General features: G+C 33.9%; 1 protein-coding gene across 1 annotated transcript in view; it reads left to right on the forward strand.

The window, feature by feature from the left end:
- Nucleotides 1–25756, forward strand: part of HTR1F (5-hydroxytryptamine receptor 1F) — a 91681-nt gene extending 65925 nt beyond the window's left edge. Inside the window, exon 2 of the mRNA XM_037130643.2 lies at nt 23419–25756. Coding sequence (XP_036986538.2) covers nt 23461–24561 — 1101 coding nt within the window. The 5' untranslated portion in view covers nt 23419–23460 and the 3' untranslated portion in view covers nt 24562–25756. The remainder of the gene's footprint in view (nt 1–23418) is intronic.
- Nucleotides 25757–26344: the final 588 nt, after the last annotated feature.

The raw sequence follows: 26344 nt of genomic DNA on the forward strand, positions 1-26344 counted from the left end.
GTCTAACTTTCCTAAAAACGAATGTTTTACACTGAAAAGGTGAATGTTCCTGATCAATATGGATAAAAGGTTAGAGATAATTCACATATATACCAGTAAGTCTAGCAACGGTGTGAAAAGCGAAGAAACAATAAGGTTTTGCCCTTAAACATTCTGAATTATTTTATAATTTAATGGCTGTGTTGAAAATGGTCATGGATGTTTTGAGTCTAGAAACACATACTTTTTCTTCAAGTATGTCTTTCAGTGAGTATATCTGAACCCCTTTTAGAATAGATTTGTATTTTATTTTATTTTTTAAAGAATTTTATTTATTTATTATTAGAAAGAATGGAAGGGAAAGAGAAAGAGAGGGAGAGAAACATCAATGTATGGTTGCCTCTCACCCGGCCCTGACTGGGGACCTGGCTCAAAACCCAGGCATGTGCCCTGAATGGGAATCAAACTGGTGACCCTTTGGTTTGTAGCCCACACTCAATCCACTGAGCTACACCAACCAGGGCTGAATCTGTATTTTAAAATCAGCAATGTACAATATTGTTTAATGCAATTATTTTATCTTGAAATAATATTAATAACTTCACAAGATTTTTTCTTTGTAATTCATTTGGAGTCTTTTAAAATTTCTTGACCAGAAGGACTGTGCTAAATGGAAATCTTTCACTTTTAAATTGTCTTTAAATTAAATGTTAAAGTACTGGGGAGAAAAACATGTTTTGGGTAAATAATTACTAGAATAGTTCTCTCTTTAAATTATCAAATGTAAATAAATTCATCTTCTCAGAGTACTATGTTTTAATTGCCAAGTCTAAGAAAAAATTATTGATACTTTTGTTCAAGAAACATTAGAATTTTTTCCACATATGGTCTCAAATCAAATCATAACACTTAGAAAGAGAAGTACTTTTGTTAGGTATAATTACACATGTCAAAGGTACAGAAAATATTAGAGAAGCTCTGTAGTATAGTATTTAGAAGCTTAAATTTTGGAGGTCAAAAGGCCAACAATAACCACTTCCTAATCACAGGCCCTTGAAAAAGTTGTTAAAAATTTCTAAGCCTTATTTACATCATCTGTGAAATAAGATAATAATAACTATTACCCAGGATTTTGTTGGAGATTATTGGAAATAATATATGTAAAAACTAAAATGCTTGGCAGAAAGCAATTGCGTGAAAAATATTAGTGACCTTTATACTTATTATCATAATTATTATTATGTTTATTATTAACAAAAATGGTTATATCTTTCTTCTTTAATACACCCAACTAGAATACTTTAAATTTGGCTTGATATTACAAAATTCAAGTTTGAGATTGTTAATCTCAACATTTCTGCTATGCTTTAAAATTTCTTAAACCACTCATATGTATAGTTTTGTTAAATAATGAAATAAAAAAATTTATTTACTAATACTAATCTTAGATCCTTACTTCATTGAAAATATTACATTCAGAAAAATATTACAAACATTAAAAGCTTATCCTAACACCTTATAGCAGCAATTTTCAACCTTTTCCATCTCGTGACACACAGAAACTAATTACTAAAACTCTGCAGCACACCAAAAAATATATTTTTGTCAATCTGCAAAAAAATAGGTAAAATTTGATATATTCAAACAGGATGGTTACTGTGTTAGCTGTTGTCACTTTTGTTTGACAGTTTAAGGGAAAAGATGTCAGTGCCACTAACTAAATAATCAGATATCAGATGTTTTAAAATATTTTGTAGCACATCTGTTGAAAATCACTAATCTAGAGGAATAAAGAAAAGTAAATGTAATTGACCTTCAATTTGAAAGGTTCTGGATTTCAGGTTGACAACTTTCACTGCTTCATTTATTTTGATTGGCCTGCCCCCAATGTTCAGAGCAACCTTGTAAATTATCGTAACACTTTCTGTGAACTGAGGGGATTTGAAAGACCAAAAGGCATCTACCTTATTTTCAAAGAAAAAGCTCACTATAAAAAGGCTCTAAGATGGTGTACTTTGTCTGAAAAGTCTTATCTTCGTTTTGTCAAATTATTTCATTAAATCCATTTACATATAAATTGAAAGTCCCAACTGACAAAAGGACTTTAAAAAATCACCTTCGGTTCTTCTACCAGCTGGTATTATTTTTTATATAATACTCTTTTAATATGACTATTTCATGACTATTCTGTGAAGTTTTTAATTTTTAATATTGTTTCCTCTTCAAAAACACATAGAATCTTGCTTCAGAGGTCCTTAATGAGCCGCAATAACACTCTCATTGCTGTTAAACACTAGAACCTTACTCTGAGCATATTTACTAAGGTCTATAAAAAAGGAACTGTATTTACTTTTAGATTAGTTACACAAACTATTCTGTTTAAAACCAAAATTTGTATCTTTAAATTTAACCAGTGTTTACTTTAACACTGGTTTGGGAAATAACAGTTTTTAAAGACAATTCTTAAACCAGACTCTTGACTTGCTAAAGTGTGTATGCAAATTTGTTCTTCATAAACATACCCAACAATAGAAGTTAATTGCCTTGTCAACTAGACCAAAGAGCTTTTATGGGGTATTTTTTAAGGCTGTCTTACAAAAACTGCATTCTGAATGCTTAGAAAATGATTAATTACTTAAGTGCCTCTACTACTGACAGACAAATCAGTGGCTAAGAATAGCAGCAGCTTGAATGTATGAATCTGCATCTCAAGAAGAGAAGGTTATGTTAGGATGTGAATTCATGGCTCTTTTGCCCCACTCCTTGGGGAAGGAAGGACAAGTCCTCCAAATGACAGGCTTCTGTAAAGGACTGCCAAATTCCTTCAAGTCTGATACGTGTTTTGAGGGAAAGAAGTGACATTGGGAAAAGTGAACAGTATAATGGCAGGTTACAAAGTACAAATAAAAGTCACTATCATGTTTCTTTTGTTTTGCGGAGGCAAGAGGACAGGCTGACATTCTCTTAATTTCCTTCTGCCACTTCCAGACCTTTGCTCTCTCAAATGACTCCACAAGGGGATTGAACATTCGTGTAGAGGGATTTTTGTGGACATATGTTTTTACTTCTTTTTTTTAAAAGATTCTTAAAATTTATTTTTAGACAAAGGGGAAGGGAGGGAGCAAGAGAGGAAGAGAAACATCAATGTGTGGTTGCCTCTGGCAGGCCCACTGCTGGGGACCTGGCCAGCAACCCAGGCAAGTGCCCTGACTGGGAATTGAACCAGCGACCCTTTGGTTCACAGACCTGGGGCTCAATTCACTGAGTCACACTAGCCAGGGCTGTTTTTACTTCTTATGACATAGCAATGGAATGGCTGGGTCATATGACATGTTATGTTTAACTTTTTCAAAGATGCAAATAATTTTCCAAAGTAGTTTTATCATTGTATACTTCTATTAGCAGTGCATGAGAATTCCATTTGTTCCATATTTTCAACAGTATTTTCCACCTTTTTAATATTAACCATTCTAATAATAATTTCATTATCATTTTAAATAGCCTTACCTGTTGAGTATGAGGTTGATCGTGTCATAGGGGATTCAGGCTATTCAAATATCTTATTTTGTGAAGTGTCTGTTTAACTCTTGAGTTTAACTTTTAAAAATTAGTTGTTTGTCTTATTATTAAATTGTAAAAGATCTTTGTATATTCTGGGTATGTGTATCTTATCATTTATATGTTGACTATTGTCTCTCCTTTTGTTGCTACACTTTCTTTTTTGACAGTGTTTTCAGAAATCAAATGTTATAACACTGATAAAGTTTAATTTAATGATCTTATTCAGCTATGATTTATACCAGTTTATCCAGGAAATCTTTGCTTAAACTAAGCAACAATATTCTCTCCTATGTTTTATTTCAGAAGTTTTAATGTTTGAACTTTTATGTCTATAATACATTTCAAGATTTTTTTGTGTATTGTGAAGGATTGATAAGCTTTTCTTTTCATATGAATGACCAGGCATTCCAGTATAATTTATTGAAAAGAATTTCCTTTCCCCAGTGAATTGCCCTGGTACTTCTTTAAAAATTAACTGACTGTATGTATATAATTTATGTATCTATATTCATATAATTTCTATCTATTTTCATGAATTTTACACTGTCTGTATTATAATAACTTTAGAGTAAGTCTTGAAATCATAAACTCTACATCCTTACTGTTATTTTTTTAAATAGGTTTACATTTATACATAAATTTTAAATTCAGTTTGCCAGTTTCTAAAACTGATCCTACTTGAATTTTGACTTGGACTGTTTTGAATCTGCATATAAATTTGAAGATAATTAACATTTTCATTTTACCAAGTCTTCAAATCCATGGCCCTCCATTTTTTTAGGTCTTCTTTAAATTTTTCTCAACTGCATTCTGCAATTTTCAATGAAGGTGGTTTATATGTGTTTTTTTTAATTAATTCCAAAATACTTTGTTTCTAGAGCTCTTGAAAATTACTTTTTAAGTTTTTATTGACCAGCATATACAACTATGATTGATTTTATTTACTTTATACCCTGAAATAGGCAAAATTTATTTTATTATTTATTAAATAAAATTCATTTATTATTTTGTTCTTATAGTTGTTAGATTCTTATAGATTTTCTAAATAAATAGATGTGTCTTCTATAAGTAGAAAAAGATTTACCTTGTCCTTTCAGATCACTATGAATTTTTCTTGCCTTCATTGCCATGTCTCTGCCCCACAGTGTTGAATAGAAGTGACGAGGGCAGGGTTCCTTGGCTGTGTCCAGTTTTAGAAGTAACATTCATACTTGAACAATGAAATATGATGTTAGCTGTAGATTTCTTAGAGATCCCTTTCATCAGATGGAGAAAGGTTCCCTTCTATTCCTACTTTTCTGACTTTTTACCATGAATGGGTATTAAATTCTGTCACAATTTTTCCTGCTCCAATTGATAAAGTGGTTTTTCTCCTGATGGATCTTTTTAACGTTATTGTAAGTTTGCATTCATGAGATAAATCTCACTTTGTCATGAATGTGTTATTCCTTTTAAATTTTGCGTAATTCAGTTGATGGTATTTTAACAAAGATTTTAACATCCAGGTTAATGGGGATATTGGGGTTTTGGTTTTGGTTTTTAATGTCCTTTTCTGGTTTTGGCATCAGGATAATGTTAACTTCAACAAATGTGTTGAAAATGTTTCTGCCTTTTCTATTTATTAAAAATATTTTTAATGTATACTATTTATTTGTAAAATATTTAGTAGACTTTATCAGTGAAGCCATGTGGAATTAGAATTTTTCTTGAATTTAATGACTAAACTAACTCAATTTCTTTCACTGATATAAAGCTCCTTGGGTTCTTTTTTCCCTTGAGTAAGTTTTGGTAATTTCTGTCTTTCAAGGAATTTATTTTATCTAAATTGTCTAAATTTGTTGATATTACTATTACTAATATTCTCATCACCATTTTAATAATTTTATGATTTGTTTAGAAAACCTTTCCTTCATTTCTCTTATTGCCGATCTTTTAATCTTTTATTTTAATCTTTTATTCTCCTAGATCACTTTTATTGATCTTTTATCGACTTCGTTAATTTTCTTTATATTTTTCTATTTTTATGTCACTGATTTCTGCTCTTATCTTTACTATCTCTTTCTTTTCACTTGGATTTAGTTTGCTCTACTTTTTTCTAGTTTATGGGATGAGACTAAAGAAATGGCTGCTAACAACTTCTTATCACTTTATCGCTATTTATTTATATCTTCCTTTATATCTAATGTAATCAATAAGCTCTCAATTTTCTTCTAGGAACTGTTCAGTTGTCTCCAGGGATTTTGACATAGAGCATTTTTATTATCATTCAGTTCAAAATATTTTAATTATTCTCACAATTCTTAATTAACCTAGAAAAATTAGAAGTATGCTATTCAGTTCTCAAATACTTAAGAGTTTTACTCAACAGCTTTTGCATTATTGCAATTGTTGAATGTTCTGTAAATATAAATTAGACAACAGTATAAAATTGTGTTGTTTAGATTCTCTAGGTTCTTACTCTTTTTTATTTTCTTTTTTTGGCAGAGGGTATAAAACTTTTTGTTTTATCATTTTCCGGAAAGTGATTTTTTGTTTTAAACTTCTACTATGTTGTCTGTTTCTCTCTTTAATTCTTTAGCTTTGTGTGCTCAGGGGCACAAGCAGAGTTCAATAGTTCGTGACCCATTAGAAGTATTATATAAATATTAGCTACTTCTGAACCAAATTGTTAATTTACTCATTCAGCTAATGCAGTTTCAATGCCAATCCTACAACAATATTAAAATAATTCCTTAAAAGACTGCTAATAAATTACCAACAGTCAAATCCAGGATTCCTTTACCTATAACATAGTCTGGTATATTTCTGCTGCATTTGCCACTGCTAATCATCATTTCTTTCTTAAAGGCTCTTCCCTTGGTTTCTGTGATAATGTATGCTCTTTATTTTGTCATCTCTTTCCCCAATCCACATCTGTTCTATCTGCTTCCCATTTAAGGGTGTTCCCTCACAGAATCCAGTATTAAAAACATTCCTAATTTTATACTTCTGCCTGTGGTTATTTTATCTACTACCACATTCTCAACCACCACCTCCACCTATAGGTGCCCACATCTTCATCCCTTTACTTTCTCCTGAATGTTTTAGTGACATCAAAAAAGTGATAGATTGCTTCAGTTCACATTCTGAGACTTTCAGACAGGGTAAATAGGAGAGAGATAAACATAAGATGTAAAAAGTACATTTGTACATTATACAGTGTTGAGTTTTACAAGTTCTTTATAAATTTTGTATTTTAACCCCTTATCAGATATATTGGCAAATATGTTCTCCCATTCTGTGAGTTGTCTTTTTATTTTTTTTGATGTCTTCCTTTGCTGTTTATAAACTTTGTAATTTGGTGTAGTCTCGTTTGTTTATTTTTTCTTTTGATTTCTTTGCCTGGAGAGACATATCCAATAAAATATTGCTATGAGCAATGTCTGAGATTTTGCTGCCTATGTTTTCTTATATGATTTTTATGGTTCAAGTTTTACATTTAAGTCTTTAATCTATTTTAAATTTATTCTTATGTGTGGTATAAGAATATGATCTAATTTTATTTTTCTGTCCAATTTTCCCAACACCATTTATTGAATAAATTATCTCTAGCTTATTGTGTGTGCTTTCTTCCTCTGTGGAATATTAATTGACTATAAAGGTGCGGGTTTATTTCTGGGCTCTCTATTCTGTTCCATTGACCAATGTGTCTGTTTTTATATCCGTACCATGCTGTTTTGATTACTATTGCCTTATAGTATAGTTTGATATTACGTAGTGTGATTCCTCCAACTTTGTTCTTCTTTCTCAGAATCACTGTTACCATGTGGAGCCATTTGTGGTTCTACATAAATTTTTTAAACTTTTGTGCTAGTTCTGTGAACTATGCCATTGGTATTTTAATAGAAAAGGTGTTGAATCTATAGATTGCTTTGGGTAGTATGAACATTTTAATGATGTTAATTCCTCCTATCTATGAACACTGTATGTGCTTCTACTTATTCTTCAATTTCTTTCTTCAGTGTCTTTTAATTTTCTGAGGATAGGCCTTCTACATCCTTGGTTAAGGTTTATTCCTAGATATTTTATTCTTTTGAAGCAATTGTGAATGGGATTTTTTTCTTAATTTCCCTTTCTGTTAGTTTGTTATTAGTATATAGAAATGCAACTAGATTTCTGGATATTAATTTTGTATACTGCTGCTTTGCTGAATTCATTTATCAGTTCTAATAGTTTCTTGGAGTCTTCAGGGTTCTCTAAGTACAGTATCGTCATCTGCAAATAAAACTGTTTTACTTCTTCCTTTCCAATTTGGATGCCTGTTATTTGTTTTTCTTGTTTGATGGCTGGGCTAGGTCTTTCAATACTATGTGGAATGAGAGATGTAAAAGTAGATATGCCTGTCTTTCTCCTGATCTTAAGGGGAACATTTGTAGTTTTTGCCCAGTTAGAAAATGAGCAAAGGACCTGAATAGACACTTCTCCAAAGAGGACATGCAGATGGCCAATAGTGATATCAAAAGATGCTCAACATCACTAAACATCAGAGAAATGCAAACTAAAACCACAATGAGATACCATCTCACACCCGTTAGAATGGCTATCATCAATAAATCAACAAACAAGTGCTGGCCAGGATGTGCATAAAGGGGAACATTTTTGCACTGTTGGTGGGAATGCATACTGGTACAGCCACTGTAGAAAGCAGTATGGAAATACCTCAAAAAATTAAAAATGGACCTACCTTTTGACCCAGGCATCTCACTTCTGAGAATATATCTGAAGGAACCCAAAACATTAACATAAGCACCCCTATGTTCATTGCGGTGTTATTTACAATCACCAAGATATGTAAGCTGCTTAAGTGTCCATCAGTAGGTGAGTAGATAAAACAACTGTGGGACATTTACACAATGGAATGTGACTCAGTATAAAAAAAAAGAGAGAAAAAGAATTTTTTACCCTTTTCAGTAGTATGGATGGACCTGGAGACCATCATACTAAATGAAACAAGTGAGTCAGAGAAAGACATACACCAAATGATTTCTTTTATATGTGAAATCTAGTGAACAAACTGAGCTCTCTCCTGCTTGGAAGAGAGCTCATCCCCCGCCAACTCCAATCAAAGGAGTAAGCCTAAAAGATGTAGGGGAGATTTTATAGTAAATTCTGAGATAAAATGTTAAACCGAAGACTTAAAGTTTCATCAGGAATGTGGCTACTTGTTGTGCTGTTGAATTTTTGTTTAAATATAGCTTTAATGTATTATGCATAAACAGAATATCTGGTATCTTACCCAGAAAGCCTACTTCACTGTATGGAAAAAATTATATAACTAAATTCACTGTCTTTTTATTTTATAATCTAAAAATGAAAATTATATAAAGAGAGGAGGTAGGATCTTAAAAGTAATGCAATGTTTACATAAATTCTTCCAATATGATAAAATGTTTTAGTTTCCAGGTAAAATGCAGGACACCAAGTTAAATGTGAACTTCAGATAAACAACTAATATTTTTTTCAGCATAAACATTCTAGACATACTAAAAAATTATTCAATATTTATCTGAAATTCAAATTTAACTGGGCATTCTGTTATTTAGTTGCTAAATCTGGCAACCTAAAGGTGTTAAATATCTAAATTGCATCAAAATGACATATAGAATACGAATAATGAAAACAGATAAATTTTTAGTTCTTAAATATTGATGTGCCACAAAAGAAAGAAAAAGAGAAAAGCAACTTCAATTTCTTGCAAACAGATGATAATAATTAAGTTCTGTCTAGGAATTCAAAATTGTTACTTGGCAACTACTGAGAACAACAATATTTAAGGGGAAAATATGGAAAACTAATAGGCAAATCTTAATTAAATTTTGCAAAAGTGGTTTAGGTAATGAAGATTGATAGTATGAGAAATAGCTACAAAGGCTATTTTAAACTACAATTTTTTTAAAAAGTCATACACTCACAAACATTTCTGATTTTAATAACTATATTATTTATTCAGCATAAAATTAAAAATAAGCCAAGAAAGAAATTCATATTCAAAAAGAAAAAATGAAGTTTGTTATAGTTAAACTGTTACAGAACAGAGGTCCAAGGGGGGAGCAATATTTGGCCCACCCAGGGATGCCAAAAACTGCTACAGAACAACAAGACCCCCTCCCAAGGATGGTATACTAATACCTGCTGGGCTCGTCTGTCCACCGCCAATTAGAAAGACATCTCTCAATGCCAGAGATTTGTGAAAAGGAAAGGAAAGGTTTATTTAAAGCTGTACAGACTTAAAGTAGTGAAATTAATTTATTACAAACAATAAATTTCTTCTTTATACTTGAATTAGCAAGAAAGGAAATCATCAGAAATTCTTTTAAAAACTAAATTATGTTAATTTCTTTGATTGGCATTTAATTTAAGTATTTATATTCCTCAGATTTGTGTTAACAAAATTTCTATAGTATCTAACTATTGGGGAAAAACATAAACAGAGAATACAAATGACAAGACATTTTGTCCTTATTTGGTAAGACTATTTAAAAGTAATCAAAATAATTGGTTTCAAATAACTCTTAAGGAAATGCAGACAACCAATACTCTCAACCTTTTCCCAGATATTCTTTCTTTAGTCCTATAATTTAACCTAATGATTCTCATGTACAATAAGTTTTGCCTTAATAGCATCAAAAATTATGTTTTGTTTTTTGAATTTTTCATTAATTTCTAGTATATCAAATAATCGTGTGCGATTTCATCATTTTCATTAGTTTAATCAAGATTTATTAAAACATTGATTTTATACTCTGATTATATTTTACTAATCTTTTTAAATATATAGAAAATTAGTAGTCTCAGGCAAAGATAAGTGACATGTTTAACCCTTCTAACCAAATAAATGTACCAAATATAAATTATTGGCCTTTTTTATTTATTGAAATATCTTTATTTTCTTGATTTATTTTTGCCAGTTAATTATTTAACAAAAAGCCAAGTTTACACTTAAAATATTTTCATTGCCTTCAAACATTGAGAACATATGTATAAAACTGATATATGGTGGCTTTTCTATAAAGATCATTTTGGGACAATAATCATGTCTTTATTTTTTGTGAAAAAGTACTCAATTATGGGAAACAAGTTTCTGCCACAAGTAACTCTAAGAAAGCTTTTTAATATATATCAGAATATTAGGCAGGAAGGAGTTGCTCAGTTGCCTAATTGCTTAAACGTGAAGAATTTAGGAACCTCAGAGTTGTCCTCACTAAGCCTTATTAAAGTGATGCCCAAGGAGAAGAAATCAACGAGCCACATACTGTGCGCTGTGTACTCACTTCATGGTGACACTAAACTATGGCCTTTCTACTGCTAGGTTACAAGCCCCAGTCTGGCCTTCTTAATATTCCCGTCAGCCTCAAAGTGTTACCTGCAACATTGGATCATGTTTAGGAAACCCATGGTTTTGTAGTCATAACTAGGAATTTTGTGACTCCTCAATGTCCACAGAGTTAAAAGCATTCAGGCAAAGCATCTATATTTGCATCCCAGGGCCAGAGATCTTAACTTTCTCTAAATGAATGCTTTATCTTACCCGCACCTATACATTGCTTTGTCTTTACAACTAAGTTGTAAATGCTTTGAAAGCAAAGTCTGTATTCAGTGTCTATAGCCCCAGAACACCAGACTTCCTTCTTGATAGGAACTTATTAAACATTTAGCGACTAATACTGAGGAATCAAATGCCTCTTCCTTTTAGCACCAGGACTTTTCTCCAGTCCAGGCCAGTTTTCTGGCTTTTCCTTTTTCTCCTTGCAGCAGGATCCAGAAACTCAAGCCAATTTTTTTCCACAACACCCACACAAATCCCTTGAGGTTCTTTTCCCCTAAAATGAATTGCACAGTTGAACACAATTATCACAGTTCTCTACTTATTTCCTCTACCTAAAGATTTAGATTAACTCTTCTCAAAGAAGTAAAATGGGGAGGGAGGAAGGAGGGCAGCCAAAAAGACTGACACTATAGAAAGCTATTTATTAGAGTAATTTCCTGGGTGACTGCCTTGATATAGTCCTACAAGCACAAAATGTCCTAGGGAAGAGAACCACATTTCAAAGAGATTGGGGCCACATCTGTACCAATTGCCAAAAATATCATGGCCTAAGGTTCTCATATGATCTATTTTTCTTTCTGCCTTAGAAGAATGCCAAGGTATTCACCCTCTTCCAAGGATCTTCTAAGGGCAAATATTAAAATTCTATAAAATTGTCCAAAATACTACAGAATAAAAATGCAACACAGCCCTTACCTTTACTCTGAATCTTCTCATCTTCAGCTATAAGTACACATTAGGTCAAATTAAGCCACTTCTAGGGCTCCAATATCATTTAGTTACCTTGTCCATAAATATATCAATAGAAATTATGGACATGGAGTAGTCAAGAGGGGAACTGAATGAGAGAAGGTGAAGGGATTAGCCAAAGAACATACATGCATAACCCATAGCCACAAACAGTGTGATGATAGCCAGAGGGAAGGGTAGTAGAGGCAGGCAAAGGGTTTGAGGGCGGTTTAATGGGGACATCAGTACTAGCGTCAAAAATAACAATAAAGAAAAAACATGGAATAATCAGTAATTTGGGGTAATCACCATTACCCCGAGAATTTCTCTGAAATGCCTTTCGTCATCTACCCCTTGCCCCTTGCCATTTCTTGACTCCGTTCTGCTGGCAATATTTAAGGACACCTTTCTCTAAAACCAATTTAAACATTCTCCTCAGAATATCCATAGGACAGGGAGTTGCTGAGTCAGTTATCCGTGGGATGAAGCAGGCAATTGACTGGAACGCTCATGTAACAGTGGCACCAGGACTTCACGTGGGCTGAACTGCAAGCAGGGACAGTTAGTAAAAAAAAGAGCAAAGATAAATTAATAGGAAAGAGGCCACTAAAATCTGGAAAGAAAGTAACATGATCCCCCTTTGCCTTTCCCTTTCCCTCTTCAGTCCCCAAACGGGACCAGCTATACTTTATTTCTTCACCTAGTCTAACATTATCACTCATTCTGATGACTCCCTTTTCTTAAACTGACTTGGTTGGTTTTCTGTTTTTCATATCATCATCCTCTTCATAAACCCTGATTAATTCTATTAACAGCATGAATTTGCAGAAACTTTGAATTAGTGACATAACATTTCTAAGGAAAGAATGTGCTACATCATGTGGTCTTTAAAAAGATGTTAGAGGAGAGAGAGAAGGAGGAGAGAGAGAAGCACTGATTTGTTGTTCCACTTACTAGCGGCTTTGGGCTCCTCTCGAGAGCAAAGCTGCTCGCCCATTTTCTCCATAGGACTCGGTAGTCCATGTGAATGTCACTCCCCCATCCACTATGTCGCGGACCCCACAAGCCGAGATCCGCATCATATAGCAATTTCAATATTCTCAGATTGAAAACAATATGTTAAGTCAAAGTATATGAACAGGAGTTCCGCTTTCTGCTCATTCAGATATAGACAGATTTCTCATAATTTTGGGGGGCTGAACCTCAAGACATTGCCATCTTAACCAACTTCTGTGATTTAATTTATATCTTGGCATGATAGGACTATGTACTATGTGAAACAGACAAACAAAATATGTTCTACAGGATTAAGTAAAGTTAACTGAATAAAATAAAAATAAAAAATATCCATCTTATTTAAAGTCATAACGCCTTATCTTCATATGAAATTAGTATATATTTAGGCTAACTATGTCTCAGTTGAGTACAGCTTGCTTTACCCACATTTAAATGTTAAGATTTTCTTCATATTTTAGTTAATAGCCTTGACTAATCAGCTGACTGGAAAACTAGATGACACTTCAGCAAAGGTCCAAATCACAACTATATAACATTTGCCTTCTGTTCAGGGCTGTATATTCTATAATGTCATAAGTTGGAGATGACAAATCAGCTAACCACTTTGATCTGAGAGCTTTTAAGCACTCACACCACGTTACTAGATTTCTGCTTTGCATATGAACTCTAGCAACCCAAGGGTGCTCAATAAATGCCAATATTAATCATTTGTTTTATTTCTGATACTCAGTTAATCACGTGGTACTTACTAAATTTATCCGATGTAAATATATACTCTATAAAGCTTAAGTCAAGGGGGTCAAAAGAGAGAAAGTGAATTAAACGTGAAAGAAGAGGAAGAGCGATGCTTCCAATTTAACATATTTTAAAAAGAAAGTAGAATAAAATAGAAGAGCATACATCATGTTCAAGTGAAATACCTTTTATTCCATTAGTTACATTTACATAAACTATAAGTAACAATCTAATGCCTTTCAAGTTCTGTTTAAAAAGAAAAAAAAAAGACTGAGAGAGAAAAAAGTAGATTATTGTGCTTGAAATTGCTTAAACCTTGACAGCTTAGTTCTGCTAACTAGTTATCATGCATCAAAAATTAAAATTGTTAAATCAATTTTATCACTAAAAATAGATTTCTTTTACTCTCACAATAATTTTCATTGAAATTTAATACATCCCAAGCATGTAATTTTTTTCCAAATAATTCACCATGATGTTTTTATTCATGCTTAGGTAAACTTGGCTATTGTCCCCCAATTTTGTGATAGACTTTGTCTAAGCTAATATTTTATTCTAGATTAAGAAAATTAGCCCTGGATGGTGTGGCTAAGTGGATTGAGTGCCAGCCTGAAAACCAAAGGGTCGCTGGTTCATTTCCCAATCAGGGTACATGCTTGGGTTGTGGGCCAGGTTCCCAGCAGAGGGCGCTCAAGAAGCAACCACACATTGATGTTTCCCTCTCTTTCTCCCTCCCTTCCTCTCTCTCTAAAAATAAAATAAATACAATCTTTTAAAAAGAGTAAAAAATTAAATGCTTAGATTAAGATATCTCTCATATTGTTATACTAACTTTAGAAATAACTTTTTGGTAATTTTTATTATGATTGACATACAATATTAAATTAGATTCTGGTGTACAACATAGTAATTAAACCTTTATATAACTTACCAAGCGGTCACACTGATAAATCTAGTACCCATCCAACACCATACACACTTACTACAATATTATTGAGTATACTCCCTATGCTGTACTCTACATCCCCCTGACTGTTTTGTAACTGCCACTTTGTACTTCTTTATCTCTTCCTACCTTTTAAGAGTTATTTATTTATTTTTAGAAAGGGGAAGGAAGAGAGAGTGAAACATCAATGTGTGGTTGCTTCTTGAGTGCCCCCTAATGGAGACAAGGCCTGAAACCCAGGCTTGTGCCCTCACTGGGAATTGAACCAGTGACCCTTTGGTTCACAGTCTCATGCTCAGTTCACTGAACCACACCAGCCAGGGTGATCTCTTCCCTTTCTACACATATGCCACCAGCACCCCTCCTTCCTGGCAAACATTAAAATGTTCTCTGTATCTATAAGTTTGTTTCAGTTTGATTTGCTCATTTATTTTTTTTAATTCCACACATAAGTGAAATCATATGTTATTTGTCTTTCTCTGTGTGACTTATTTTACTTAGTATAATACCCTCTAGGTCCATCCATGTTGTTGCAGATGGCAAAATGTCATTCATTTTTATGGCTGAGTAATATTCCATTTTATATGTGTACTACTTTTTTATTCACTCCTCTATGGATGGACACTTAGGTTGCTTCTACATCTTACCTATTATAAGTAAATACTGCAATGAAGGTATGGATGCGTATGTCTTTTCAAATTAGTGTTTTAGGTCTTCTTGGATAAATATCAGAAGTAGAATTGCTAGGTTCTTCTTTGTCTCTTGTTATAAGCTTTGTTTTAAAGTCTATTTTTGTGTGGTGTAAGTATTGCTACCCTAGCTTTTGTTTGCTTGTTTCTATTTTTTATGTAATATCTATTTCTATCCCTTAAAAAGAACTTCTGAAAAACACTTTTTACTTCTAGCATAGAGCTAAATCTCACTTTTTTAGTAGTTTTCCAGTAAGGGTACAGAATTTCCAGAGTTCATCTAGTTCCTGGTGATAATTACTTACATAAGACATTATAACATTATTATAGCTATGTCACTAGGGAGTGAACTACCTGTCTTACTGAACACTCAAAGAGAAGGGATGTTAGCAAAGAAGAAGATCATGAAAATATTCTTTCAAAATTTCCATCTCTAACTTGTCAATGTGTTACCTGTTTTCCATTTTAATTCAGGTATTGAGAAAATATGTATGTCCTCATTCATGGTAATCGCATGTTTCCTCCCACCACCACCTTTTTACACAGGAATTAGAGAACTTGAAAACCAAACGATGGGGGTACTATAGAATTTTGGCTGGGTAAAAATAAAAGCAATGCTTTTTATCCTGGTATACCCCTTTCATTACTAATGCTTATGGTAATTCTAAAGTTAGAGGTTGCTAGTTCCATACTACAGATGACAATTATAAATATTGAGTTTATTAGGTACCAGGTACCTAAGGGATTTATATTTAATCTTTAACAACATATTATAGGTTTGATTTTTATTATGTTCACTTTACAGATAATAAAGCTGAGTCTTTGAAAGTTGAAATGACTTCTCCAAGCCAATACCAGTAAATGGGGAAAACAGGTTTCAACTGAAGTTCTGTTCAACTCTAGTACTTGCAGGTTTTGTTCATAATGCTTGATAGTGTCTCAATAAACTGAGGTCTTAATGTCATAAACACCTGTTCTTACTGCCTTCACAACCCGTTCCTTACATGTCCCCCAACCCTCCTCTGCCTACACCAATACTCAGCTTCCTCCTTCTTCAGGTTTCAGCCAGCGTCAAAGGAAATAGTACAGCACACTGAGACTGTGCATGTGTATTTGCTGCCTTTGCCATAGCAGGTGCTTCTATAACTAGGTTCACAGTGTTCATTGAGTGCATTGCAGTTTCCCCCAAGATTTTCATTGTTGTAATCAATTATTTTCCCAACTATATTAGATCACTATGCAGGTGTCTCTTGAAAACAGTAATCAGAATAATTCAAGCAATGAAATATGAGTGTGTAAAATTTCACTCAACATCTTTTCTTCTTTCTAGAAATTTTTAAGATTTGATTAAGTTAAAGGCTCTTTCATTAATGGTTTTAATGAAAATTTTGCTTAATATTTGTAAGATTTGGTTAAAGGTACTTTGGTTATCAATTTCCAATTACCACTTAGCAATGTGTCTCCTTGTATCAGTCTAAGACTAGTCAGGGTAACAGAGTCACCCAAATATTCCTGAAATAAGGAATTCAATGAAGATATTGGAGTTTACATTAATGTTGGGAAAACTAGGAAAAGAAAGGTCAGGAAAGTCTAAATTTAATTTCAAGTCAAAATCCAATTGCTGCCTAAAGTTAAAGAAGCAGACACTGAAACATCTAAGACTAAAGTCCCAAAGTGGACAGTTCTCAGTGTCTTCCTTGGAAATTGTTGTAGCTCTCCAAAACATCTGTGAAATTTTGCAAAAGCAGACAGAAGCTCCTGTCAACATCTGCCCATGCATCTAGCTGCACCCTCATTTAGAGGGACATTAACTGTCCTCTTCTGCCTCCCTAACCCTGTGGGAATTCCCCTCATTATCAAACAACAGTGAGGAGACTGTTAGTGAGCCGACTTTTAAGAGCGTCTGGAAAGGAAGTGACAAAACTATCTTGGAGACTAGAGAGAGGGCATGTTTTGTGGTAGCAAAATAATTTGTAAGAATGGTGTCTCCCGTAAGGTAAAAGAAAATAAGCTTGATGAACTTGTGGATCTGGCAAAGAGGATTTCCAGGCATAACATTTAAAATGTTAATTGACAGGTGTTTTTTTTTAACTATGTATGTTAAGGTGTAGAAAGGAAAAAATTAAACTTTGCAAGCATAATTTAGAAAAAAACATAAGAAATATATAAGATTTGCTGGACAGGAAAACAAAACTATATCTCATCACTTATCTGGGAAGATAGCAAAGATTCTCAAAGCAAACATGGCCTTAGGGTAAAGAACAGATCAAGAGTATGAAAGTTTTTATTAAAACTTCAAAAAGGTTTAAGAGTGCCTAGTAGAGCCTGTCGGCTAGACAAAAGAACTTGTAAGAATCTTAACAGTTTTATCCCACAGACTTAATATTCTGTGCAAAGTAGACAGAAGCTTGTCTTGAAAAACGATGCACGTGGCATTTTGAGGCATGTTAGGACTTCCAATCAGATTCACAGAGAAATATAAAGTTTTTAAGAGAATTATACTGATTGGGATCAAAGAGGAAAGAAATAGTTCAAAATAAAAACATCTATTGGCAAAAAAGCAGGCTGAGGAATCTACTTATCTGTAAATCCAGACTATTTCTCATAGAAAAATGACCTCTCTGAGAGCAGTTAAGGGAGAGACTTCCCTTAACTCCCTTAAGGGAGAGTCGCAAGATCTGGTGGATTAGGCGACCAAATTAGAGAGCAAAAGTGAGCCTCCTATGAAGGTGCATTTCTAACTCTCCAAGTACAGCACTCTGGCATTTGTCTGGGTGAACTTTCCAGATCAGGGGTCACTATGTGCCTCTATTGTCCTCATCTTTTCAAGTAGACATGTCTATTACAGTTATCCTGTCCCTGACTGATCACTCTATGCTGGGAACTGGGCAACGGATAACTTTTTTTACCTCACAGACCTCTGAATCAAGAGGCACTGCAGCCTCGGATAACTTCATCTGCTTTTTGATCTCATGCAAAACCCAAGATTATGGACTCTGAGGCTATGCCATGATTGGATGAGTTTGGGGCACCCAGGAGAGAAAGTGAATGCATTTTGAGCATGAGAGAAATGGGAATTATTACAGCCAGGGGGAAGTCTAAAGGGATGATAATCCAAAGGGTGGAATGAGACTAGGACAGACATGTGGGGGTCAGACACATCACCTCAGGTGAATAGAGCCAGAGTTGAAGCAAGATGTGACAGGCAGAAAATGGGTATCCAAAGCTGAAAAGGCAGTTGAGTTGACAAATCTTGGTAGGGTATATCAAGAACCAGAGTTCAAGGGACAAAGATTATATCAAACAGATAGTGATAACAAAATAAAGAAATTTTATACACATACCTGGAAAACGTGAGCAAAGTCCTTGACTTTAGAAGTGTTGTAAAGTGTTTGTGAACACCCACATTGCTCTCTGTAAGCAAGTCTTTACTGGGCTGAAGAAGTTAGAGCACTTATTACCGGTTTCCTACCCCAGTCCTCAAATCACTTCTTAAATTTGAAACTGCAATCCCTGGCTCTGGACATAACTGAAGTCTTTCTCTTCTCTCTTCCTTCCTTCCTTCCTTTCTTCCTTTTATTAATTTTATTTATTTATTTTTAGAGAGAAGGGAAGGAAAGGAGAAAGAGTGGGAGAGAAACATCAGTGTGTGATTGCTTCTCATGTGCCCCCTGCTGGGAACCTGGCCTGCAACCCAGGCATGTGCCCTGACTGGGAATCGAGCCAGCGACCATTTGCTTCACAGGCCCGTGCTCAATCCACTGAGCTACACCAGCCAGAGCCCTTTCCTCCTTTCTTTCTCTCCTTTCTTTTTCATCCTCATACAGTACCCGAGCCTACATTACACCTGCTCCTCAACCTCATCAAGACCTCAAATTACCCATCCCTGGCCATTGAACTGCCCTCTCTGACCTGCTCCTTTCTGAATCTGCTATTGACCCAGCCTGCACCCCAATTCCTAATCCAATCCTGAATCAATTCAATTATCTTTTCCTCTGGTATAGAATCCCTAATTTTAGAGTGTTGTTGGAGGATAAAAAGCCTAGATCAGTTTTATTCTAATGACTTTACCAAGCTCTAATTTCAGGTACATACTTAAGAGTTCTCTTTAATCTTTTTGCTTATGCTTTCTCCCTGAAGCAGCAGCACCACTCCCTTCAAGCCTAATCAGTCTACATGCACAAAGCACAGACCTTATCAATCACTCTGCCAAAAGCACAGATCCCATCCCTTCATTTACCTTCTTAAACATTTAATGACTATTTATGGCCTAGCAAAGAAAATCTAGTGTCCTTATTACAGCATGTCTTTCTAGTTATTGTAATTTTCTTTTTTCTTCTCCAACCTTGGTGCTGATGTGCCTTTACAATACCCACATCAGAGTACTTACTTCCAATGCCTGAATGCATCCTGCCTTTTTATGCTTCTGCTTTTGCTCAAACCTTCCTCTACCTGAAAAGGCTTTCACTGTTTCACCATGGTGATTAATTCTCCCTCACCAGTAGTTCTAAGGACACTTTATACTTACCCCTATAATGCCCTTATTGCCTTGTATGACTGTATTATAAGTATGATTAGCTGTTTTATAAACATGCTAGTATCTTAAAGATAAGAACAATGTGTTATTTTGCTGTTTTGTTTAGGAATAGGTTGGTTTGTTTGTTTGGTGGTTCTTGCGGGGGTATTTTTATACCTGGAAGATTAATCAGCACATAAATAGCACTCAATAAATAGTTCTTAAAGAAATAAGTGAGAGCAAGGAAATACAATAAGAACAGAGGGACATCTCAGAATTGGAAAAGCAGAATAAGAAATGTAAAAACACTATGAACACATTCCTACAGAACAGCAAAAAAAACTTTATTGACCTCAATACTAGAACAGGGTTTATTAAGTAAAGTAACAAATCTCTCATAGACAATAAAATGATGATTAAGTGCCTGGGTTTGTTCCATCAGTCAGTATATCATTATCATAGAAAAGTTCATTAAATCTCTATACTTCAGTTTTTTTGTCTATGGAATGGGAGAAAATAACCGTTCCTACCTTGCAGATTAGCAAGAACAACTGAGTGGGTTAGTATATGTAAAGCAGTTAACATAGACCCTGGAGAAGTAACCACTCAGAAAAAACAAGTATTTTTATTATTCTAATTGGAGCAGCCAATTTTGTAGTTTCTCATCAGGTCTCAGTAGAATTGAATGTTATTTTTTTTGTCTTTTTACAATGTTATTATTAAAGCTATTTGTGTGTGATCCCCTGATCTTTAAAACCTAAAGAAAATTAAAGTAGGAGTTTATAGTTTAACCTAAATTGGAGTATAAGTCAGGAAGTAAATCCTGGGAAGTTTTTCTGTCTGTGTTACTATCAAAAAGGCTACCTATAATTGATGGGACTACAGGCTCTGCTTAGAGTAACCTTAACTATTACCCAGTAAAGGCATTCAAAATACAGAATGCAGTCTGTGTTCTAAGAATAGGAGAAATCTGTGTGCCATAGCCTATGCTCAGTAACCCAGAGGTGGTCCCTAGCACCATGAGGACTCACAGTGGGAACTTTAGATGTAAAAGAATCTGAACAAATCCAATTAAATGCTATGTTTGAATTAATAATGGTACATGTTTTATTGAAATTTAATTATAAGTGGCAAGGAAAATAAGACAAAAAGATGAGGAAACCCAATTGTTTTCCTATTTTCTTTGTTTTCTATCAGAAGATTAATTTTCTAAATTTAATAAGAATATTTCTTATAAACTACAATAGAATTTGTGACATGTTTTGATATTTTTTCTTAGTACTAAGTACCATTTTAAGGTGCCTAATTCGAATGCTAGAGTCTGGTGCTTTGAGAAATCAGTTGAATTATCAAATAATTCACTTTCTTATTACAAGCTGGTCCATTTCCCCACAGAATTACTTTTTACTATGGAAACACACATAGAAACTATTTTTAGTTTCTCTTTTTCAATATTCTATTCAAAATGTAATTTGAAGATTATCTCTTAAAGAGGCTCTTGTGCCAAAACTGTTTATCAGGCAAATTAAAGTGGAAAGTTATTTTTGCTCATAACATGGAAAACAGCAGTACTATTAAATGAATTCTCATAACACTAAATACTGTTGCAAAAGAATTAACCAATTAAGAAAATATTTAGCTTCTTCACAGAATAAGTAGTGAAAATGTTATGATGGGAGAATGGGGGTAAATTTGAAAGGAAGTTAGAAATTAATTCATCTGCTGTGCTTCTAAGATGTCTAAATGGAATAAGCATTTCACCATTGACCATCGGTCCACTGCCCCACTGCAGGGCTGTTTGCAAGGAACATAGCAAAACACCATGAGGCCCAACGATGCTGAAAGCACATAACAGGGATTCTCATGACAGTTCCGATGGTGCCAATGGAACTATGCTCCAATATTGATTTAGGAAATATGGTCATATGGCATAACTCTCATAACAGGCTGAACACAGTGGAAACCTGGAGTTTTCTTACTTGCCCTTTAAAAATAGGTAACTATTGATATGAATTATAACGTAGATATACACACAGCAGAAATACATGTTTTCTGAGTAACAGATATTCTAACTTCTTCTGCCACTCAATTTGCTTAGGAGCGAGCCATCAGAACCAGCCTTCCATGAATAGGAAAAAATAAAAATTAAATTTAGTAATGAAAAACCAGTTACAATAGAATATTAAATATGCTGCACTGCTATGATTTAAAATATACACACACTTCATGAGAAGCATGTGATATAAAAATATCAAGTATTTTAATTTATTGTTCTATTAGTTCTAACAAATGAAACATAACCATTTAAAGTAAAAATTGTTTAAGGAATATGGAAGTGCAATTACTATTAGTTATAGCTAAGAATAAAGTGTCAGGTTTCCATCTTCTCTCTGTCTCTTCCTAAGACATAGGCAGCTGCTAGAGAATTATTAAAGAAAGAGAGAAGCGTAGATGTAAAAAATTATGCTATAAAAACAATTATACTCTGGTTACTCTTATTTGACTTATAATTACATAATAGCATAGACCAAAGCAAAAATCAGAAGCCATGTTTGCAAGGTCTTCTTTCAAAAGTAAGGTTACACGATTGTTATAATGGTGACTTGCAGAAAGAATAATTGCCATTTCAGGCTGTGTGCTCTTATGAACTCGTCTTACTGTCAAGTTCACCTTGTTTAGTGGGTTATTGTAATAATGGGCAGCATTGTCCATTTATTTAACTGTAACTAATTTTATTTAATTTTAAACTACATGAACTACTTCTATCCACAAAGACTAGTAGACACTCTAATATTTTCCTAATTTCATAAAACAATAATGGAATGTTAAGAGATACTAAAAATATTTTATTTTGTTTATTTTCCTTTTTATGACCTTTATATCATGACATAAAATACATTAAAAGTTCCTTCAGTCTTCATAAACTCAATCATAATGTTCTCAATGTAACTTTGAATTTAGTATAAAATTGTTTATGACTTTACTGACTTTAAAATAATATTTTCTTATATAACACACAAATAAATATTAATGATACATGCTTTTAAACTTTTTCTGCTGCAGCTAAAGAGAAAATCATAGCTAAGATTAATATAGTTTTTAAATTAGATCTTATAATGGTAGAAATTTTACTAATAGTTTAATTTACTCATAAAATTGTTTTATTTGAGCTGTATTTTAAGAAATGTTTCTAAAGTTACTGTTTGTTACTGTTCTAACTGGTTTCTTAAATTAAATTAAAAAGAAAAGAAAATTTGCATTCTCATTTTTTTAATCCATAGAATATCTTGGGGAAATAAACATATACACTTTTAAAAAGATTATTCTAAAAAGTCTTTTTAAATTTTGTATTTTTTCACTACCATCCATCTCCCTTATACCCTCTTCTACCTCCAACCCCCCATTCCCCTCACCCCCAAGCTCCACAATAACCACACTGGTGTCCAAATCTTCAGGGGCTTTTTTTCTTTTTTTTGCTCTATCCTTCCACTCTTCACCCCCAGAGCTGGCAGCCTGCTCTTTCTCTATGAGTCTCTCTCTATCTTGTTTGTTAGTTCAGTTTATTCATTAGATTCCACAAATGAGTGGACTCATATGGTATTTGTCTTTTTCTAACTGGCTTACAAAGCCTTCTCTCAACTGTTTTTCTCCTTTGTTACAGGTATCCATTCTTCAGCTATATTTATATTTTAAAACAAAAAAAATGGATTTCTTAAATTCATCGGATCAAAACTGGACGTCAGAAGAACTATTAAACAGAATGCCATCCAAGATTCTGGTGTCCCTCACTCTTTCCAGCCTGGCAGTGATGACAACGACCATCAACTCCCTTGTGATCACTGCGATTATTGTGACCCGGAAGCTGCACCACCCAGCCAACTATTTAATTTGCTCTCTGGCGGTTACAGATTTTCTTGTAGCTGTCCTGGTGATGCCTTTCAGCATTGTGTACATTGTGAGAGAGAGCTGGATTATGGGGCAAGTGGTCTGTGACATTTGGCTGAGCGTGGACATTACATGCTGCACTTGCTCCATCCTGCATCTCTCTGCTATAGCTCTGGATCGGTATCGGGCAATCACGGATGCTGTCGAGTATGCCAGGAAAAGGACTCCCAAGAACACTGGCATAATGATTACAGTAGTTTGGATTATATCTATTTTTATCTCTATGCCTCCTCTGTTCTGGAGGCACCAAGGAACAAGTCGAGATGACGAGTGCATCATCAAACACGACCACATTGTTTCTACTATTTACTCAACATTTGGAGCTTTCTACATCCCATTGGCATTGATTTTGATCCTCTACTACAAAATATATAAAGCAGCAAAGACATTATACCACAAGAGGCAAGCAAGTAGGATTGCCAAGGAAGAACTGAATGGTCAAGTTCTTTTGGAGAGTGGTGAGAAAACCACTAGACTGGTGTCCACCCGCTATGTGCTAGAAAAGTCTTTATCTGATCCATCAACAGACTTTGACAGAATTCATAGCACGGTGAAAAGTCCCAGGTCTCAACTCAGACATGAGAAGTCTTGGAGAAGGCAAAAGGTCTCAGGCACAAGAGAACGCAAAGCAGCCACTACCCTGGGACTAATTTTGGGTGCATTTGTAATATGTTGGCTTCCTTTTTTTGTAAAAGAATTGATTGTTAATGTCTGTGAAAAGTGTAAAATTTCTGAAGAAATGTCAAATTTTTTGACATGGCTTGGATATCTCAATTCCCTTATAAATCCACTGATTTATACAATCTTTAATGAAGATTTCAAGAGAGCATTCCAAAAACTTGTGCGATGCCGATGTTAGTTTAAAAAGGTTTATTATTAAAGGTTGGATTTTGTTTTTTCAAGTGAAGTAAGTAAATGAATGCTAAATGTGAACACATTTAAACTTACCATTTTAGCAATAGGGAGGGGGCAAAAGAGCTAACAAGGACTCTTGCCTCGTATCACTGGAAGAAATGTAAAAGTCAGAGATTGATAATGTCTTTGTATTTAGGTAGTAAAGAGTAATCAGTCATAAAGTGAATTAGGGACCGTAAAATAATTTAGATACTGAACTTGCGCATATTTAACATATTCCTTTTGTTTAATATGAATTCCTAGAAGAATATTTCCCCAACTACCTGTTATCGACATTTGAAATCAAAGCTTTACTCTGGTAGCAATAACTCAAAGGAGAAGCTAGGGAGGTCAGGGGAGGTATTTATTCAGGAATCAAATTTTAGACACTAAGTAAAGTACCCTAGGGTTTCCACCATAGTTATTATACTTCTAATGTCTTTTTAGGAATGTAAAATAAATTTCATTTCTGTTTATGTTAATAAGCTCAGTTGCTAACTAAAATGTTCATGATGCTTTGTACTGCAGCAACTTCATACCTTCCATTTAAACATTCATTCCTGTTTATTAGAGAGAACCCAATAGAAACACTTACACCTATCCATTGATTTCAGAACAATCCTAGTTTAGCCCTGGCTGGTGTAGCTCAGTGGCTTGAGCACGGGCTTGTGAACCAAAGGATCATGGTTTGATTCCCAGTCAGGGCACATGCCTGGGTTGCAGGCCAGTTCCCAGCAGGGGACACACGAGAGGCAACCACACACTGATATTTCTCTCCCACTCTCCTTCCCTTCTCATCTAATGATAAAGAGATAAAATCTTTTAAAAAAAATTCTAGTTTTCCAAGTGGTAGAAATGTATAAAAAAAGACTCATTATTACAATAAAAATGTGTGTATATATAAAATAATAATTATATATATGTATATATCTCCCAATTAGTCATTCCACTAGTTTGGTGAGTCAAAGCAATTTCATTATTTTCTCTTCTGTATTTATATATATGGATATAGATATGAATTTGAAAACAATAGAAAAGATCACAGACCACCTTTTGGAAGGCCTACCATCAACCAAGATCATTTGAAAAACAATATATTTTTTTAAGCTGCACCATAATGTGTAATCTAAACATTTTTTCTTCATGAGGTGATTAAAGCATAGTACATTTTTTTATGTCTCTACACATTACTCTCAATCTAACAAAATGTATAGAGTTTTATTTTACATTAAGGTATGGAGATGTGCTGTATAAAAGATACAAGAAACAATAAAATAGAGTTTATTCTCTTATTGTGTTTACAATCTAAAAGATAGAACAAAAAAATTAGTACTATAATAGAAAAGAAAAAACTAAATCTGGCATGGAAGATGTTTACATAATTATTAGGGTTCAAATTTTAAAATTATCACTTCTCATTGAGAAAAATCAGGAGAATTTCATAAAAATATATCTGAGATGTTAATAAATAAACAACTTTTGGGTAAGAGAAATGAAAGAGCACCCTCCAGGTGCCAGAAACACCAGGAGTTCGGAGTGTATCCTGCAAGTACTTGGTAGGGCATGTTCATGAACCATCAATGAGTCTGGCAACTATTTGAAACAGAAGAAAAAAGAAGAGACTGAAAGAGAAATTAGCCATTGTTGTGGCTGACTCTGAATGTCAGAAAAAGCAGTTTACTGTCAATTTGGCTGCTGTCTGTGAAAGAGTAGCCATTGGTACTTTTTTAGTAAAATATGTCTATGGA

Source organism: Artibeus jamaicensis, unplaced genomic scaffold (genome assembly GCF_021234435.1).
Source record: "Artibeus jamaicensis isolate MK-2021 breed Jamaican fruit bat unplaced genomic scaffold, CSHL_Jam_final contig_3113, whole genome shotgun sequence".
In the NCBI taxonomy this organism is placed as follows: domain Eukaryota; kingdom Metazoa; phylum Chordata; class Mammalia; order Chiroptera; family Phyllostomidae; genus Artibeus; species Artibeus jamaicensis.